The sequence below is a fragment of the Dromaius novaehollandiae genome, chromosome 7 (genome assembly GCF_036370855.1).
Source record: "Dromaius novaehollandiae isolate bDroNov1 chromosome 7, bDroNov1.hap1, whole genome shotgun sequence".
Lineage (NCBI taxonomy): Eukaryota > Metazoa > Chordata > Aves > Casuariiformes > Dromaiidae > Dromaius > Dromaius novaehollandiae.
In genome coordinates this window covers 493,458-511,268 of record NC_088104.1, presented here as the reverse complement: position 1 = coordinate 511,268, position 17,811 = coordinate 493,458, and the positions used below count along the sequence as shown (strand labels likewise).

General features: G+C 39.4%; 2 protein-coding genes across 13 annotated transcripts in view; both read right to left on the bottom strand.

The window, feature by feature from the left end:
• WDSUB1 (WD repeat, sterile alpha motif and U-box domain containing 1) overlaps positions 1-3,321 on the bottom strand; it is a 36,503-nt gene extending 33,182 nt beyond the window's left edge. Inside the window, exon 1 of one of the 6 annotated variants that reach the window (XM_064514507.1) lies at positions 2,888-3,321. The gene's annotated coding sequence lies outside the window, so the exon portion shown is untranslated. The other 5 variants (XM_064514503.1, XM_064514502.1, XM_064514506.1 and 2 more) reach the window with 5 other exon arrangements.
• A 3,521-nt stretch (positions 3,322-6,842) lies between these two features.
• The window catches only part of BAZ2B (bromodomain adjacent to zinc finger domain 2B), a 159,818-nt gene continuing 148,849 nt past the window's right edge, over positions 6,843-17,811 (bottom strand). For all 7 annotated transcript variants that reach the window (XM_064514492.1, XM_064514491.1, XM_064514488.1 and 4 more), the window contains 9 exons: positions 17,311-17,587; positions 16,973-17,128; positions 16,357-16,517; positions 15,080-15,390; positions 14,559-14,694; positions 12,179-12,325; positions 10,660-10,925; positions 9,680-9,823; positions 6,843-8,304 (listed from right to left, as the gene is read on the bottom strand). In XM_064514492.1, coding sequence (XP_064370562.1) covers positions 8,151-8,304; positions 9,680-9,823; positions 10,660-10,925; positions 12,179-12,325; positions 14,559-14,694; positions 15,080-15,390; positions 16,357-16,517; positions 16,973-17,128; positions 17,311-17,587 — 1,752 coding nt within the window. In that variant the 3' untranslated portion in view covers positions 6,843-8,150. The remainder of the gene's footprint in view (positions 8,305-9,679; positions 9,824-10,659; positions 10,926-12,178; positions 12,326-14,558; positions 14,695-15,079; positions 15,391-16,356; positions 16,518-16,972; positions 17,129-17,310; positions 17,588-17,811) is intronic.

The following is a 17,811-nucleotide window of genomic DNA, read 5'->3' as shown; positions in this document are numbered from 1 at the left end:
CAGAAAATTCCACTTGGCGGTCGCTTCCAAAGATGAACAATTATTTTGAACTAACGGCTACAGAAAGCAAACTGGAGCTAAAGAACGAGAGCTAAATTGAAGCATGGTCTGTGTACATGAAAGCAGCTGATTAGCTGGGCAAATGTCAAGGCATCTCCCTTTCTATCATCACCTCCCTTTCCGTCATCTCTCCTCCTCTTGTGAAATCGAGCAATTGGCTGCACCACCACAGGTGATGTTGTACTTTTTCTTCCTGGCGAAATCTCGACTCTCTGGTTAGGTGACTAACTGCGGGGCCAACTCAGGGGAAAGAAAAGGCAATTTACTTCTTCATCCCCGCAGTCTCCCAAATTTGAAAAAACTCACATCCTCTCTCAGCAATCCTGCGCCTCTGCTTACATAGAAACTGACGTAAAAAGGCAGGCTCGGAAGTACTCGGAGAGCAGGGGTTCTGGGCAGGGGCACAAGAGCCTTGCTGGAAGCTGGAGGGCAGCTCTAGGCAACGGGGTCAGAGCCACGGTGCTTTGCGAGAACTTGCGCAGACAGTTACTCTAGCCCTTCCCCTTGCTGCTGTTTTCTCACTGCAAAGACTGAAATCATTATGACAGACAACACCATCTGACAGGTAGGAAGCTTCATTTAGGTTTGAGCACAGAGCTTTCCTTGTACTGCCACATAGCACTACAATTTTAATCTGCACTCTTTAAAGTTTGTGTACTACAGTGCATGGAGGATACAACCCGGATGAGGCTCCATTCTGCTGGGTATTATAGAGGAAAAAAAAGGTAAGTCGTATACCAAAGAACTTACAAAGTTACCTAAAGAGAAGCAAGCAGAGATGATGAAAACAGAATAAGGGAGTACATAACGAAGGGGAGCCCATTCAGAACATTTTGCAGTAAAACGTAAATATTAGGAGAGTCCTACAAAAGTAAACAGTGAAAGACACCTTCAGTCTTTATTCACCTTAATTCAGTGTTACGAGATACTGTCCTCATCTCCTGCTCCAGCAGAAGATAATAGCGCAGTATGGACTGAAGAGCAATACTTCAGCTACACCAAGAGGTATAGCAAGGGGCACGTGCACAAGAAAATAATCTTCAATTTTTATATAAAGGCTTTCAGCAGTCAGAACCACATGTATTCAGCAATTTTAATCTTTGTACTTACACCTCCAAAAAGTCTGGTTTTAAGTCATCAGTGACCAAAAAAAAAAAAAAAAAAAAATCAGGAAATAGTATCAGGAAGTTTCTTGGAAATTATTCTGATTCTGAGCTTGCTGAAATATTTTCCAATGAATTACACCTTGCAAAAGATTTAGTAGTTGATCTATTTCTTTTAGAAGTACAGAACTTAGAGTGCTTGTTTATCCCAGTCAGTATAATTGAGCAGGAAACTGTATGTACTATTTAGAAGAAGACCAGCTTAAACAATAGACTCATATTTGCAGATCCAGCACATGTGAGCAATAGCAGCTGATAACAAGTCCGAGGTGACTTTTCTGTTCTAGGCCTGGACCCCTTATTCAAAATCAAACTTCTGACAGCTCTCACACTTCCACAGCAACATTAGCAATAGCAAAAAGTCAAGAGGAACAGTGTCACAGGCTGCCACATAAAGCGAAGATACAAATACTTAATAAAAATTTTAACTACTCCTGTAACTGCTTTCACTTGGCATTAAGTTTAGCTGTCCACACACATCCCCCATGCACTGCGCGCGCACACACACACACACACACGCACGCAAAAGGGGGGTTGGCGGAGCTCAGGAAATCCTTCTGCCTGACGGACAAAGCCAGCTACCAAATACCTGTTAACAACATATAGGTTATACTTGTAACTAACAGCTGTCTCTCTCTGTTGGGGAAATTAAGGCTATATATATAATTTTATATATATATATATAAAATAATATATAATGCCAAAACTGTAAGCCCACTGACCACATCCCCATTCTGCAACGTGTGTCCCTCCCTTCTGTTACAGAGGGAATTAATCCAATATATTTCCACATCTCATCTGTAGAGAGAGAAAAAAAAACCCTCTGAACTTCTGAACTGCGAGAAACTGAGGAGTGGGACAAAGCTTAATGTCTGGAAAGAGGAGACCGAAGTCAGACGCCACCATCTTGGCACTAAGAGATTTGGGGCGGGGGTGGCTGGGGGCCCACTGCGGGAAAGCGGCGGGGGAAGGGGAGCTTTGGGGGATGGAGAGCTCACGGCGGCTGAGGGAGCAGGACAGCCTGGCGCACTGCCACCGGCGGGACGTGCCGCACCGCCGCCTCCAGCGCTGGCGGGTCCCTCCCGGCCCGTGAGCTGCCGGCGGCCCCTCACAGCAGGCGCGGCCGTGCCGGGCGCTGCTGCCACCCCTTCCGCCAGCACCCTGCCGCGCGGGGGCCGGACCCTCGGCGGGCCGCGGGGGGGCGCCGGGCCCCGCCCAGGCCTGCTGCGCCCTGCTCCGCCGCCAGGCGCCCGCTCCCGCCGCCCTTCCGCAGCGGGCCGGCGCTGAGGGGACGCGCGCGCGACGCCACAGCGGCTCGCGGGGCCCCCGGGAGCGGCCCCGACCGGCGCCGGCCCCTCCCGCCCACGGGGCACTGCGAGGCCGCGTCTAACCGCCCCCGGACACGCACCCGCCCGGCCCGGGGGACCCTGCCCGGCCCCGCGGCCGCCGACCCCCGACCCGCCTGCGCGCGGCTGCCCCTCGCCGGCCGGCACCCCCCCCCCTCCCCCTCCCGGCGCGCATGCGCAGGGCGCCCGCGCCGTGGCGCACTCCTAAGGCGGCAGCTCCGGGGCGCCGCGCGCGCTTCCCCTCACGGCGCCGGCCCTGCTGTCACCGTACCTGCTCGGCGACGCCCTCCCAGCCCCTCTCCGCCGCGCTGTGCTAACCTCCCGCGATCGTTCTATCCGCACGGGCGCCTCTCGTCGCTGCGTCACGCGCCCCGTCGGGGCTGAGGGCGGGCCGGGCGCTGCCGAGCTCTCCTCAGGGCGGGCCGGCGCCGCGGCGCTCCGCGTCCTCGCCGCCGTGTGGTGCGGGCCGCCGCCGCCGAGGAGGGAGCCGCGAGGGCGGTGTGCGGAGGCGGCCGCGCTTAGTAACGGCCCCGGCCGCAGAAGGGCGGCTGCCGGCTGCGGCTCCCCCGCGCCATCCGCTGGCGCAGCAGTCACGCCGCCACAGCCAGAGGCGCAGCGAGGCAGGCGGCGAAATAAAGCGCTGGTCGCTACCCCTCCGTTTCCTCAGGAAAGGCAGGCGGCGGTGGAGGCGGCGCTCGGTACGCTGGAACACGCCCTGCACGTGAGTAGCCTGCACCTGGGTCTCGCACCGCTCCTGGGGCGCCGCCCCGCCTGACGCCCCTCGTGGAGGCACGGGCTGAGGTGAATCCTGGGCCTCCCCGCGGTGTGCTGCCTTCAGTTAGTAACGCGTGAGAATGAGACTTCTCAGGGCGCAGCACAGCTTCCTAACAGCTGTTAAAAACCTCCCTAACAAAGAGGGTAGATCTCTGTACCGCCGACTACTCTTCTTTTACTTTGCAATGGGGAAACCTGAAGAGAAATTACTTGCTAAGTATTACATTGTGAATCAGTATTTTCATGGAGCATCAGGTACAGGTCTCCTCTTTTAAATACTAGGCCATCTGCAAAGTTCAGCGTACGTAAGGATTTTCCGACACTCAGGTAACTGTACATCCTGCTGTGTGTGCTTCATTTTGTTTCTGTTCTTACAGACAGCACCTGGTCATGACCGAGGCTCTCCCGTGTTACAGCACGGCAGTGAATAAAGAGTAACGTGTTTTCACTCTTTGCAGTTAATTTATCCAACAAATCTTACTGTGCGTTCTTTACAGATCTAGGCCTGTTTTAACAATCTGAATATTAATAATGTGATTTAGCTGGACCTCAGTGCCAAAGCAGACATCTTTATTACCATCCTCTTTATGACAGAAGAAATGATACCAATCTGCCTTAGGCTCTTATGAAATACGTTCAACTCATCCACTTGGTTTGCAGCACTTCCATTGGTAACCACGTTTCAAAAGGCAACTAATTTAACAGGTTTACTTTTAAGAAATCAGTTCTGTAAGTGGAATGCAATTGGTTGGTACTTAGGTTCCTTCCTGTCATCTGAATTATTTTTAAATACATTAACTATGTTAATGTAGCATTATTTTCTTGACAGCATTTCCTTCATTGTCTATATGGGAGCTAGATGAACACTCTTTAGCTACTATCCACATTAAGTGCATTTCTTTGGTGTATGATCATATAACACTTTTATAAAAAAGATCTCAAAATACTTCACAAACATTAAACTGGTGGAAAGTACATAAATATTATACACAGAAGTAAACCACAAGAAAGGTCTGTGACTTGCCAAAGTCATGCAGTGAATCAACAAAACAGCTGGAAAAGTAACAACTCGGACATAACCGCGTGCTCTCACTTCTCTTCAGATTGTTTTAAGATACTGTGGAAGGAAAAGCACATTGTTTTACAACAGAGAATAAATATTATTTAATTCCCTGCAGGAAATTATTCATGGGGGCAGTTTATCTCACCCTCTGCCCAATGTGACATACACCATTTCCTTCTGTAGCAAAGAAAAGTCTGAAGTGTTGGGTTACTTGAGAACAGAGTATGTGGCACAGTGTCGAAATCTTGAAAAAAAAAAAAAAAACAAACCCCACACTCTCTTCTGCGGTACTAGAAAACTTGTTTTTAAATATGAGATAGTGCATCAGAAAAACATCACAGAAATCTGAATGGAATTATGCCTGAGAGAAATATTGTTGCAGCTCACTAATTTAAAATGAAGAACATGAGTCAGAACAAGCCCAGAAATTTAGCTACTGTCAAGCCACTTCTACTGAAGATGCTTAGTTTAGGCAATATAGCCAATAGAAATTTGTGTAATGAAAGTTACCACATTCTTTTTTTCTGAATGTACAAATTAAATATAAAAATTTCTGTTTTACCTTGAAATTATCTTGGTAGCTCTAGAAGAGCTACATACCCAAATAGCATAATTGTGCTGTTACTGATTTCAGTCTTTAGCTCTCAAGTTTGTTAAATTTAAAACATGCAGAAAAAATTCAATGCAAGTTTAATAAACAAAGTCCCCATAGCCACTAGTCCTGCACATTACAAAAGAATGACCATTCCTCAGATGTCTGTGCCCACTAATAGTTGCACAGCACCTGTGACCTCCTAATTGTGGATAGAAAACAATGCAAACTGTATAAAAAGATTTAGGAAAAAGCTTTAGATCTCTTTTTAATGAGATACATTTTGTCCACGGTGACTACTGCTTCTGATTTCCAGCTGCTTGTACAGCATCCAGTCTTTTAAAAGATGCCAAGAGACAAAACAGATCCCACAGTCACAACCAGAAAAACTCTTCACTGACCATATGAATGGTACTTCAAAAATAAGGCTTTGCAAGTTTGTCAAGAAATCCTCCAAATTAAGATGGTGTGCTTCCGTTGTTCAGAAAAGCAGAAAGCACACTGGAGAAATTTTCCTCTAAGAAAACAGACAGAAACATTTACAGGAGATAAAGTTAGCAAAAGAAGGAAGATTAAGCACATTTTTGTAATAGTTAAATCCCATCTTATTTGCCCTGACTGTGCTCTATGAAGATAGTATGATGACATTTGTATGATTCAGGCTTGCCATTCAAATATAATTAATTCTTATAAATTTAATTTTATCAAAACAGTAATGAGAATGCTGGCTGCTAGCGAGCAAAGCAACACATTGGTAATGTGAAGTTCAGAGAGGTGAAAATTACTTCACCATCATAGCTGTTTATAGCTATAATCTCCTCAACTTTCCCTGCTGTTAACCTGAATGAGGATACAGGCTGGCAAATACAACAATGTATACCTGCTAATGTTCTTCTGACTTTTTAGAAAACTAACATTAGATCTAATATAGATGTAAAATACTAATCAGAACAGAGTCTGAGACAAAAACAGCAGTTTTGCATCAAATGGTTTTCCCAATAATTTAAAAATACTCTTAAGAGTATTACAGGCCTATTGTATGTTCAAAACTGATAAATCTTCACATCTCTGGAACGTATCAGTAAACTTTTTTATTCAAGTTTTCAGAAAGGTGACAAAAAGTAAAGCAAGGCTGCCTGTCACCCATACCTGAGTGTTTCATTCTAGATGAGAACAGTTCTTCTAACAGGACTTTCACAAAGAAAATTAGTCTACTGAACAAGATATTTTGGGGAGGGCAACAGAAACAAAATTTCATTAAAAAGGCACTGTCCTTTCTCAGACAGTAGTACACTCACACATTCTTCCCAAGACAGGGATTATAATGGCAAGGGGGAATACAAAACAAGACTCCAAGACCCAAACATGGCAGGCCTAATTTACAAGCAAATAAAAATAAACATTACTTGCTGAGAGCACTATATTGCGGTAGCATGGCTCTGCAGCGCTCATCTGTAATTCTTCTGGTTTCCACATTCAAAGATGATGTCTCATGACCTTCTCCAGACCAAAGACCAAAAAAGAATGTTTTGAAGTGCCAAAAGGTTTTAAGAAACATTACATGTATCTATATACATTATCATGAGTGTTCATGCTGTAACAGGAGTAAATAACAGGACTGCCAGAAAGGGGTCAAATACTAGGCAGCCAAATGGTTATTCCATAACGCCTTAACTGACTGATGTTATTTACACTCATTCAAATAGGTACTGCTTGGCAATTGCTTCGAGTTACCATTAAAAGGCCAGAGTAAGAACTTTACGTTAAATGCAAGACTCACAAAATATTTTTTAAAATATTCCTATATACATAGGATCTGAATTATTAAAATCGCCAAGAAAAACTGGTTTGCAAAACAGTCTTTTATTGTATCCGTGCCACACATACTAGTGAAAAATAACACTCCTAAAAAAGAAAAGAAAAAGAATTTGCTACCTTTCCACAACATTTTTTAAATAAAACTTCAAGTACTCTTACATTAGTACAAAAAAAAAAAAATCTGATCTATCTGCCCCAACAGGCCACCACAACACACAGTAGATAAAACACAGTGGTTACAAACGTCTTTTTTGTTATTTCTGTGGCAAGGCAAATGGAGGGAAATGTTTCTATGAAAAAATACTGTGTGCGTAGGAAATTGTCACAATTTTATTCCACATGGATACAAATGATTATACTTGAGTTTGAGGCCGTGGTGGCTTGAAATTATATAACAAAATAGAAAAATGGAAAACTAATATCCCCTACACCCTGTTTTAAAGGCAGGCACTACCAAGATTAAGGAGACTCCACAGTGTTGGTAGAGGATAATTACTGTACAAGCCATATAGCTATAATTACCTTAAGACTAAAATAAAATGCTACCGTCCTCCTAAGGCATAAACAATAATGTCCGCAAACAATATGTACACATCATACATATTTAAAACAAGACTTAATATAAACAATAATGAACATTATATACATATGTCTCAATTCATCTTCACTGTCTTGAAATACAATTTAACTACACAAGTGATGCAGCAACATATATATAAATGTACTTGTAACTCTACAGTAAAGTTTAATTTTTAGTGCCTTCACAGCACATCAGTGTAAACAGTTTTACTTGGCTTTGTTTTATATTTTAAAACATTCCTTGTTGTATTTTCAAGATTTAAAGCAATTTTCTAATTCTTCCTTTTCACAGAAAACGAAGATTCTGGATGCTGTATAATCATAAATAATTCATAAAATTAAATACATTCACTAGAAAATAAACTACAAAGTAAAAAAATGAAAAATAGATATTTATTGAAAGGGAAAAGAGAACCATTTCCCCAAGTAGAGCTCTGGTGGTTGAATATTCAGTGCGTTTTGATATATTTTAAATTGCTATTGCACTATAACACCCCTTTCTTTGAAATTCTTTGGGTGTACTTCCCTGTTCTACCTAAATCAGTTTGATAAAACACACAAACCAATAACCAAGGGGCCATGGTTGCTGTAAGAGTGAAGCCTTTAGAACTAGTATCACTCTTCCGTGATATTTTTTAAGGAAAAAAAAAAAACCCAGTCATTCGTTATGCACGTGCCTTGCACTTTTATGTAAATACAGTTCACATTGCTGGTCTCAGTCCTCATTTAAGGAAAAAAAATGGATTCTGATAACTTCAGCTCACTTTGAAAATCTCTGTCCATTTTTTTTCAAAATATTTCCTCATGTTGTGGCCAGCCCTGCCTATGTCAGAATCATCTTCATTAAAGGTTTCACAGTTGTCAAAAACAAGCCTGACATCTAGCGAAAATGCTTCAAGATTAGGGTACCTGAAAGAAGAAGAAAAACAAATGATTTTTGGAAGACTGAGAATCAAAGGGGAAAAATACTTTAATAAAAAGAACTCTAGAAACAACAATGAATTTACCACTACCACAGAATATTCAATGAATGCTCTGCATCTTTATTACACTTTTGACATTTTTAATTTTAAATATATTCAAGAAAATGATCATCAGTTTAAGTAATAATCTCTCATAATTGTATTTGTTATTTGCATCAAAAACTTTGTAAGCAAGAATTTCAAGTCTATACTGAAAAACAAGCTACTACTACTTGCCCGTGTCAACAGTTTTCTAGTTAAAATGCTATGGGAAAATTCCATTTATTCATCTTTTCTTCGGCTCAAGTCCTTTCAAAAGTCCTTTCAAAGTAAGTGTTGAGTATACTCACATTTACCTCAAAGAGGAACAATCAGATATATAGAAGGCTGCCCTGATCAATTCTGTAACATTTTCTTTGATAATCTCTTTTTCTTATCCTGAACATACAAGGTCCAAATACTGATCAAATATTCATAGAAATTGTTAAAAAATCAGTAAAAGGCACAAGTCCACAGATATCAGTGAGCATGTGTGCAGCATTTAAATCTCAAGCTCATGGGAGAAAAAGCCTCAAGGACTGAAAAAGTCCTTTGTATCATCCCAAGAAACTGGTTTGGTTGGAACTGATGGACGCTCAAGAGGGTCCATCTTTTTGAAATGGATGACAAAATTTTCTTTGGTGGCGGGGGAATGTAATAAGGAGGGAAGTGATAGGGGAACAGAACTGAGATTCCTCACATAAAATGCATATGGGAATAATTTTTCCCCCCTTTTTAAGAAGTTGTGCAATCTAATTCTAGGAGTATAAAATGACTAACCTCCATTATTGGAATGTTTTCTAGTTTCCCACAGAAGGGCTGCTAATTCATTCCATAGCTGCAACGTTACTTAAAGAGACTCCATTAGCTTAAAATCTGTACACACAGGTTTTTACGTAAAGTAACCATACTAAGATGCCTCAATGAAAAAAGATAAGAAAAAAAAAGATTTTCCTATTGGTTTTTTTGTACATTTGACCTGGACGTTTCATTATTTTTCAATAGAAGTCAGTCAGTTCCACAGGTCCCACCTGACATGCTCTTTCACTTAGATATGGCAAAGAGAAAAAAATTATAGATATGAATTCTCATTTTGATCATGAGCTATCATAAGTGATCTTAAGTTATCACACAAGTGCCAGAGCAGGCAGAAGACCAAAATATCTTTTAATTAATTAAAAGAGAATACTGAATTTCAAGTCGAAATAGAGCCTTTTAAATGTTTGCGGAATGTTTAAAAAAAAATTTAAATGTACATTAAAATTTACAGTGGGTTTACTTACTGTCCACTACTTAGCTTGTCTCTAATGGTGGAAAAGTCCATAGGTTTTTTAATAACTTTCTTATAACCAGGAACAAGTTTCAAGTTTACAGGAAGTAAGAAAGGCCATGCATCTTCATGAGTTTCCAATTCTGAGAGGATCATGCTGAATAAAATAAGGTTTGAAATCAGTATTTTTAAGCTGTTCACATATTCACAAAGGCTGTTCCTGTAACAAATTCACCCTGTACTGTCAATCTGTTCACTTTATCAAGGGACGGTACTTTATTCTGTGTCCTGTGCAAAACTCAAAACAATGCCAATACAGACGGACATCTTAACTGAGCATTCAAAATAGCATTTAGTTCTCTCCAAGCAACCTATTTAAGAAATGAAATTTTAGTTCTCATTTTAACATTCTAAAAGAAAAGAACGCTTGTGTATCTTCCATACGTTGATCCTCAACATATTACATTTGGAAACTAGTAAAACAGGTGCTGACAGTAGGTTCCCCAAAACTGTGAACAGGTTAAACTATGTCAGCTACATGAAACTACTTCTGACTCGCCAGTATAGCAGCAAAAGAAGATGCATTCCTACTACTGTCTCTTCCTCTGTGATGCCATAATGCCTTTTGGACATGGTAGATAATCAATTTTGTGACATTTTAGAAAGCTGTCAGCACCTCTCTCTCTCTCAGGGTCTTCCAACTCATGGAAGTGCATGGAGGAGGAGGAGATTTCACAGATGACATGCTATCCAGAAATACTTTCCTCTTGTGCTTCATTGCCAAATACAGCAAATACTTCCATCACACACCAATGTTAAATCCTTAATATCTACAATGAAATCATCGTGAACTGCTGTATGAATACATGATAGGGAACAGGGTTCTTCTGACCTCTTTCCCCAAAACACAGACAAGAAGAATTAGGCACTACTTGCTTTAACAAGGTTTACCCAAGTTTGTAAAGTAACAAATTCTGAACAAGCAGATCGTACCTGCAAATAGTCAGGTCCTTGGAGTCATCTCTTTTAGGTTTCTTAATAGGAGTGAAATTTTCTTGCTTTAGTTGGCTTACAGAGACATTTTCATCCATTTTTCTTTTTTTAGGGTCCATTTTTCCTCTTTTTAAGGAGCTGCTTGTAGTTGCAGAATCTTCATCCTCTGTATCTCCCACTAAAGATAATTTCCTGCCTCTCTTTTGTTCATTACTTTTTTTCCCTTTGATTTGAAGTTTTTTTATCTTTAGAGTTTGACCACTTGCCTACAATACAGAGAACTGAAATAAGCAATAACGAAGAAATTAAAGCAACCTCTGTATTACTGATACACAGCAGAAAACCAATGAAGATTAGACAAATGGAAGCACCAAAACAACCGAGATATTAAGTGACTGAGATTATTTACTTCCTACTGTTCTCTAAAGGCAAGCAAGGCTGTAAACGTCCATATGACTAGTGATTTAGGTTCCCAGTTTGTGACAGTATACAAGCACCTGACTTTCAAGTAGGTAAAACCTTGGAATAAAACAGGCTGGCCTATTTTTAGGCAAAGTAGTTGTCTGTCTCCCAGAAGACTGACATAACTACAGATGGAATACTGCATTCATTTGTAACAACCATATTATTTTCAAGATATGGAAAAAAGTCAGGGGAGTAGAGGGATTTTAGTTTAAAGATTAAAAGCTGGATATGAAAGATACAAATACCTTGACTTCAATATAACTACAGGAGAACATAATGGAGTATGAAAATTTAAAGAGGTATAAACAAAATGGAAAGGAGGAAAAATATTTAATCTAATACAAAGGCATCTATAGACAATGAAATTCAACTAAGAAAGGGTACACTTAAGATGAAAACAGTAAGAGTTCCTGACAGCAATGTCAGTTTATCATTTGGAACAATGTGCTAAAAGAAACAGATAGAAAGCTACGATTTGGGGGATTTTAAAACTACCCGAGCAAAAGACAGCAACACTCAGCATACAAATGTCTCAACTGAAAATGATTATGAGGAATAGGAGACAGACATAGTCTTTCTCTCAAATGTATTGAGATGTATAAAAAAAGCAACACTAAAATATGCCGTACAGAATGAAAGGAATGATACTTTTTCCCCATATTTCTTTCAAACACTGCCTAAAACATTGGTCTGTCAACATTTAGAACAATAAAGTTCTAAAGATTAATGTGGAAAAATATTCTTAAAAAGAGAAATAAGGAGTTATGACATTGAATCAGCAAGAGAATTCTTACCTATTTACATGAAAAATTACAGTTTAGGACAAACTAAATTGTAGCTTCTTACCATGACAGTCCAAGTTATTAAAAAAAAAAAAAAAAAAAGAAAAGAAAACCACTACTCATCTCATATTATTTAATGGCAGTCCAGCATAAACATACAGATCATTATTTTGGTTAAAAAAAACTGCTGGGAGATTTCAAACTCTAGCATGTACATGTTTCATGTACAAAAAGGTCAATATATGTAACTTCACCTTTAAGATTAATATTACCTTTGCTATGCAGGCAGGACAAAACCAGTCACCATCTGGAATAGTAGTGATCTTGGGTCTGTGGCAGTATGTATGACAGCCTTTATCACAACCATCACAAAGCAGCAGCAGTTCTTCATTATCTCCCTTTCGACAAATTTGGCAGTACTATAATACATGAAAATTTGCTTTAATTCAATTTTTCCAACTTTGAAACACTGTACATAAATTTATATATGTAATACACCTCCTCTCCAAACACACACATACACTTTGAAAATTATTTCCCTTTCATTCGACCACAGTCAGTCTAGCAATGCTCACATCTGTAATAGAATACATGAATAAGTGAGGAACTAATCTAAGGGCTAAATATCAAGACATTTGAAAAGCAATTCATTTTAAGATTTGGTGTCCTACAGCATACAAAACTATGAATACCTTTTATTTTTGATTAATGTCCACAACAGGTGAAGGTATCTCATAGCCAAAATCACTTGGAGCCCACATACTATCTCAGGGATTTTCTCTTCATTTTTGCCCATAGCAGAAACCACAATTGGTTAAAAATGTCTGCCCTCAGGGTTTAATTCATAGGACCACCAACCTTAGAAATTACCCTTGCTCTGGAAATTACTTTCTCTATAATATAACACTGCCAAATTTGATAACTTTTATGATGCGAACAAGCCCCTATAGTTATTCTCACTTAATGCTTTTGGTAAACAAGACGACATTGTCAGTGCACAAAGAACAGTATTGATTAGAACTGCTCTTATGTGTTGTCAAAAGTTGGCGACAGTTAGTTACTAGCAGTTTTTCATTTTAAGAATTCCAAAATACTTAATTTCAATGTCCCTAGAAGGATTTGCAAGTACTGTGTTTGTAAGTTTGCATGTAGTTAGAAACACGGAAATCAACCAGAAATGGCAAATTTTAAAGTAACTATTACAGAAGACTGTAGAAAAAGAAGTGCTGTAAATATGATTCAGCATCAGTAAGGTCTGTTGGTACAGTTGCCTGAAATCTGTTTTTTTTTTTTTTAATTATTACACCTAAGTTATTTAATTCATAAAGATCATTCATATTTTAAATTACTACAATGTTTTCATATAATAAGCAGTAAGAATCTTATCTAAAGCACAGCAGGAATTCACTATGGCAGACCAAGTATGATCCTAGCACTTCCTAAAATTCATACTAGTCTAAAAATATCAAATGCAGAGTCAATTTTCTTATACACTGTTATTTTGGTATTCTTCTATATCTGGACTTCTTTTTCAGGAATGTAAAGATCTCCACATGTTTTCACTATATGCCAATGTCTATCATGTAATTCAATGCATAAAACATTTCAGGCAATTTGTGAATTATATGTTTTTTCTGGATACCAAATTACATCTTACAAATTAACTTTTACATGCCCTTTCAGCTGCTCCTATCCAATTTATAAACCCTTTGACCTAAAGATATAGCCTTAATTTTCAGTTTTTATCTAAATTGTCCATTATCTGTATAGATGAAGGATATATATTTTTTTGTATACAACAGGCAGACACTACAAAATTAGGGGAAAAAAACAGTAATTAAAAAATCACTTTTACCAGCACCACCACATAGCACTGGCAGTACCAAATCACATCATAAAGCTGATTGATCATAAAGCAATTTGAGGTCAATTTTAGCAACAGTTTAACAACTGGAGAAAGACCTTTACACATTAATTGCTTTAATTATGAAAGTTCTTCCTATCACTATTGTAGCAGTATTACAGCTTGTATTTTCAGAAATTTTAGGTTCAAAAGCCCATGCAAATGTCGACACATGCATTTTGCATGCCTTCTTTGTATATGCAGTTAACACAAATCTATTTCTTAAGTGGGCATGTGTACAAGGAAACAAATATTTCAGCGTATTTGCTTACACACTTGCCCAGTTTTCATGTGCAGTTGTGATAAGTGGGCATGCAAAGAAGCCACACACACTTGGAGCATCTCAACTTTCTGAAAAATGAAGTCCTTAATTAGAATATGCAATACTGAATCTCCATAAAGCTCATGTCACGGATGAGATCAGAAACAGTCCATCAGATAGAGTATCTTCCATCAGATGGAGTCAGAAATGCCTCTTTCACACCTAAATGTTAATTACGATCTTAAATAAAGCAACCAGTTACAAGGGCTTTTCATCTTAGAAATTTCACGATACTGAATTTGGCAAGAAGGGGATAATCTTTTCCATTAGATTTGTAGTCCTCTACGCACAAAGTACAGTTTAACTGTATTAAGTTTTACAGGCAGTAATAAGAAAAACGTTAATCACGGTATCTTTAAGTGCTTAAGGTGGGGAAATAGAATACAGCAAAGTAATTTACAGTATTTTTTAAATGAAAAACACTTACAACTTTCATAATAGATTTTTCCCATGCTATTGATTTCTGTAACTGCTGAATGCACAGAGCTACCTGTGCAGCACTGCGCGCTTCTGACAATGCCCTTCTCCATACCCTTAGCCCTGGAGCAATATCCTCTTCACTTCTGCATTGAAATATAGAGAAATTAAGTAGGTCACATCCGTGTTTGCTGATGTTTAAACGTGGAACAATCATTATCACATTGAAAGCCAAGCAATGACAAAACGTACACAGCCAATAAGTATAAGGTTTAAGCAACTAAATTTGATGTAGTGCACAGACTGTGGCTACGTGCCTCAAAGCTTAGTCACAACCAGTTAAATGTAAGATAACTTTGCAAGATTATCAACAAACATAACAAAAAATATCTTTACAAAGCACCATGCAGAATAACATGATCCATATGGATCACAGACATACAAGAAGGTACATAAATAACAGGCAATAGAAAATAGGCTCCAATTAGCAAAGAAGCACAATAATTTTTCAAGTTAATCTCAATAACCTACCCGTCACCATCACCACTAATGGATGGTGCAGGAGCAGGGACAGTAACTGTGCCCACATTATCCAGTTTGATCTGAATGGTGGTACTTAAGGGGCTCTTCAGATACCTTCGCTCTATGTTCCGCTCCAAGTCAGCAAGCCTGGTTACAGCTATATCTAGAGGGTTGTCACTCTTCCGCTCTAGAGAGCTGGCACTGCCTTCTCCACCTCCAGCACAATCTCCATCGTGCTTCTTGTGCAATCTACTAATTGACTTATGTTCACAATATACCAAGTCTTCTCTCTCCGATGCAGGTTCAGGACACAGCCAGCCCTATGTTAATAGAAAGGTTTGCACATTTATTGGTTGCTGTTAACTTACTCAGTGTGTAAACAGAGGAACTGTTTAATGGAATCAAACTAAATAACTGAAGCGCTGTTTCCAGTATAGCTTAGTTACCTGTAATCCATCTGTAGACACTGTTCCAAAAATATCCAGAGAAGTAAAATAATTAATCAAAGCATTACCAGACTTCCTGAAAGGACTTATGGAACACTCTGCATTCCTATCTCCTTCTGAGGCATCCTGTTCTATCAGTCAAAACATCAGATCTGTCTTACAGGTTGGCTGGGACCAGATCCCAAACTTCAGGAGACAGTATCAACCACGCAGAAATAACGTCCACCCCTAAAATATACTACAGCCCAAATACTACATCTGTACTGTAACCAAACATACATAAGCTGATCCTGCATTCACCTTGGGAAAGCCTCAGGCTGTGATAACAGGCATTAATTTCTTCATTCTTTCATGCTCACAACCCATATATCAGATGTTCTCCACAATTCTACCATACTCAAGCAAAGAAGTATGATGAGCTCACAGGCTTTTCTAAAAGCACCAACAGCAGCAGAAACCCAAAATATAGAGAACTGCAGCACAAAGCATCATAACTAAGTGGTCCACCTGCAGTGAAATCTTTGCATTTGAAAAGGGTTTAACAAAACATGCACAGCGTTGCATGCTATACAAAAACACTCTTCCACCAGGTCTGCCACTCTGAGCATCTTCTTTATCCAGTGACGTAACTGAAATAAAATAATGCTTATCTACTGTTCCTTTTACGTCTGGAACACAAATATCTGTGATACTGCTGCAGTGGATTTGTTTTATTTGCAGACCATTAGAGATGAATGAGAAGGCACTTATCAACAGCAAAAGGACTGCTACTATCTACTTTATATTCTCACCACTTTAGTAATGTCACTTTAAAGAGATTTTACTTAAAGTTGGTTTTACCTTAACTTGCAAACTAGCTGATGCAACTCTCCTCTCTAGATCTTCCACCTGCTGAAGAATAGCAAGATCCATCTCCATTGCTTGTTCTTCTACTGACCAGTTTTCAACAACATCTCGAGTTACCTGGTTATCTTCATTTTCATTTATATCAATAATTGCAACTGTATTTGAGAATCATATTTTATTATTTTGATTAGTATTACAACGTCTCTGAGTAAATTCAAGCTGATTTACCTGTTACTCCCATCAAATGTTGAAGAATTGTTATAAAAGATATCAATACAACTACTAAATTCTGTGGGTTTTCAAGCTTGCAATTTTAAAGGCAGGAAGAGGAAGGGAAGGCTCAGCCGTAGTGTTACAGAGACAGAAAGAGCTTGAAAAGGTTACCAAAAATCAGTCAGGCCCCTAGAGCAATTTACATTGTACAGAGGACTTCTCCAGCCCTGTAACTTTCCAGAATGAGGCTGGTGAAAAGGCAGTCTACAGACAGTGAGAACCTTACCTTTTCTCTCTGGCTGATACTCTAACCCTGCATGTAAATACACCTCAGACCCGTCTATGCCAGTTTTTTTATGCCCAACAACCACACATAACATAAATACCAATTACATACCATCCTTATTTTTGACGCAGGCCAGAGTGATATAATCCATGTGTTTCTGTATTTGCTTTTGTAAGGCCTTTTCTCTTATTCCCCTGAGATGCAGCACTTTAAGCAAAGATTTTAGGTCCTCAGGATCAGTAATCCTCCACCATCCATACTGCATTTCTAAATCAAGACAGGCATGTAAATTCTTTACAGACACCTTTACTGTGATCACAATCCGATTAGACAAATGATTTAGACAAATCAAACAGACAAATTATGCAAAAATAAACTGGAACAGTACAGTGGCATTGGAGCAAATTATCTGTCAGACAAGTTTCAGCTTATTGTTGTCTCACGCTTACCTTCTGGTATGGGTTTTGGGTTAGGAAAATCTACTGGCTTGGCTACTTCAACTGCTGTAGAGGGAGCAGAAGCTACTTTTTCAGTCTGTAGTGCTGGTGTTTCACTTTTACTTGTAGGAACGCTAGGTGCCAAGAATGAATTACCGTTCCCTTCCGACAATCCCAAACCCGATCCAAGAGTAGGTAAAGGAGATGAAAATGGAACATTTGAAGTAAGAACTCCCGGAGGCCATGCACAGAACTGAAGTCCCATTATAGGTAATCCAGGCTTCATCTGCTACACAGAAAGTATTTTTAACAGTCACAACTACTATTCCTAATTGAGTACTACTTGAATTATGATTAGGATGCTATTTTTTTTAGAAGTGCAATCAAAACATAAAGGAGGCCTTTACTCAGTACTTTTTGAAGAAAACTAATCAAACACAAACATGTAATAATCCTTACTAGGGCCCTGTGAATGCTTAAGGAATAACAGTTTTTAAAGGTATTACACTTCTG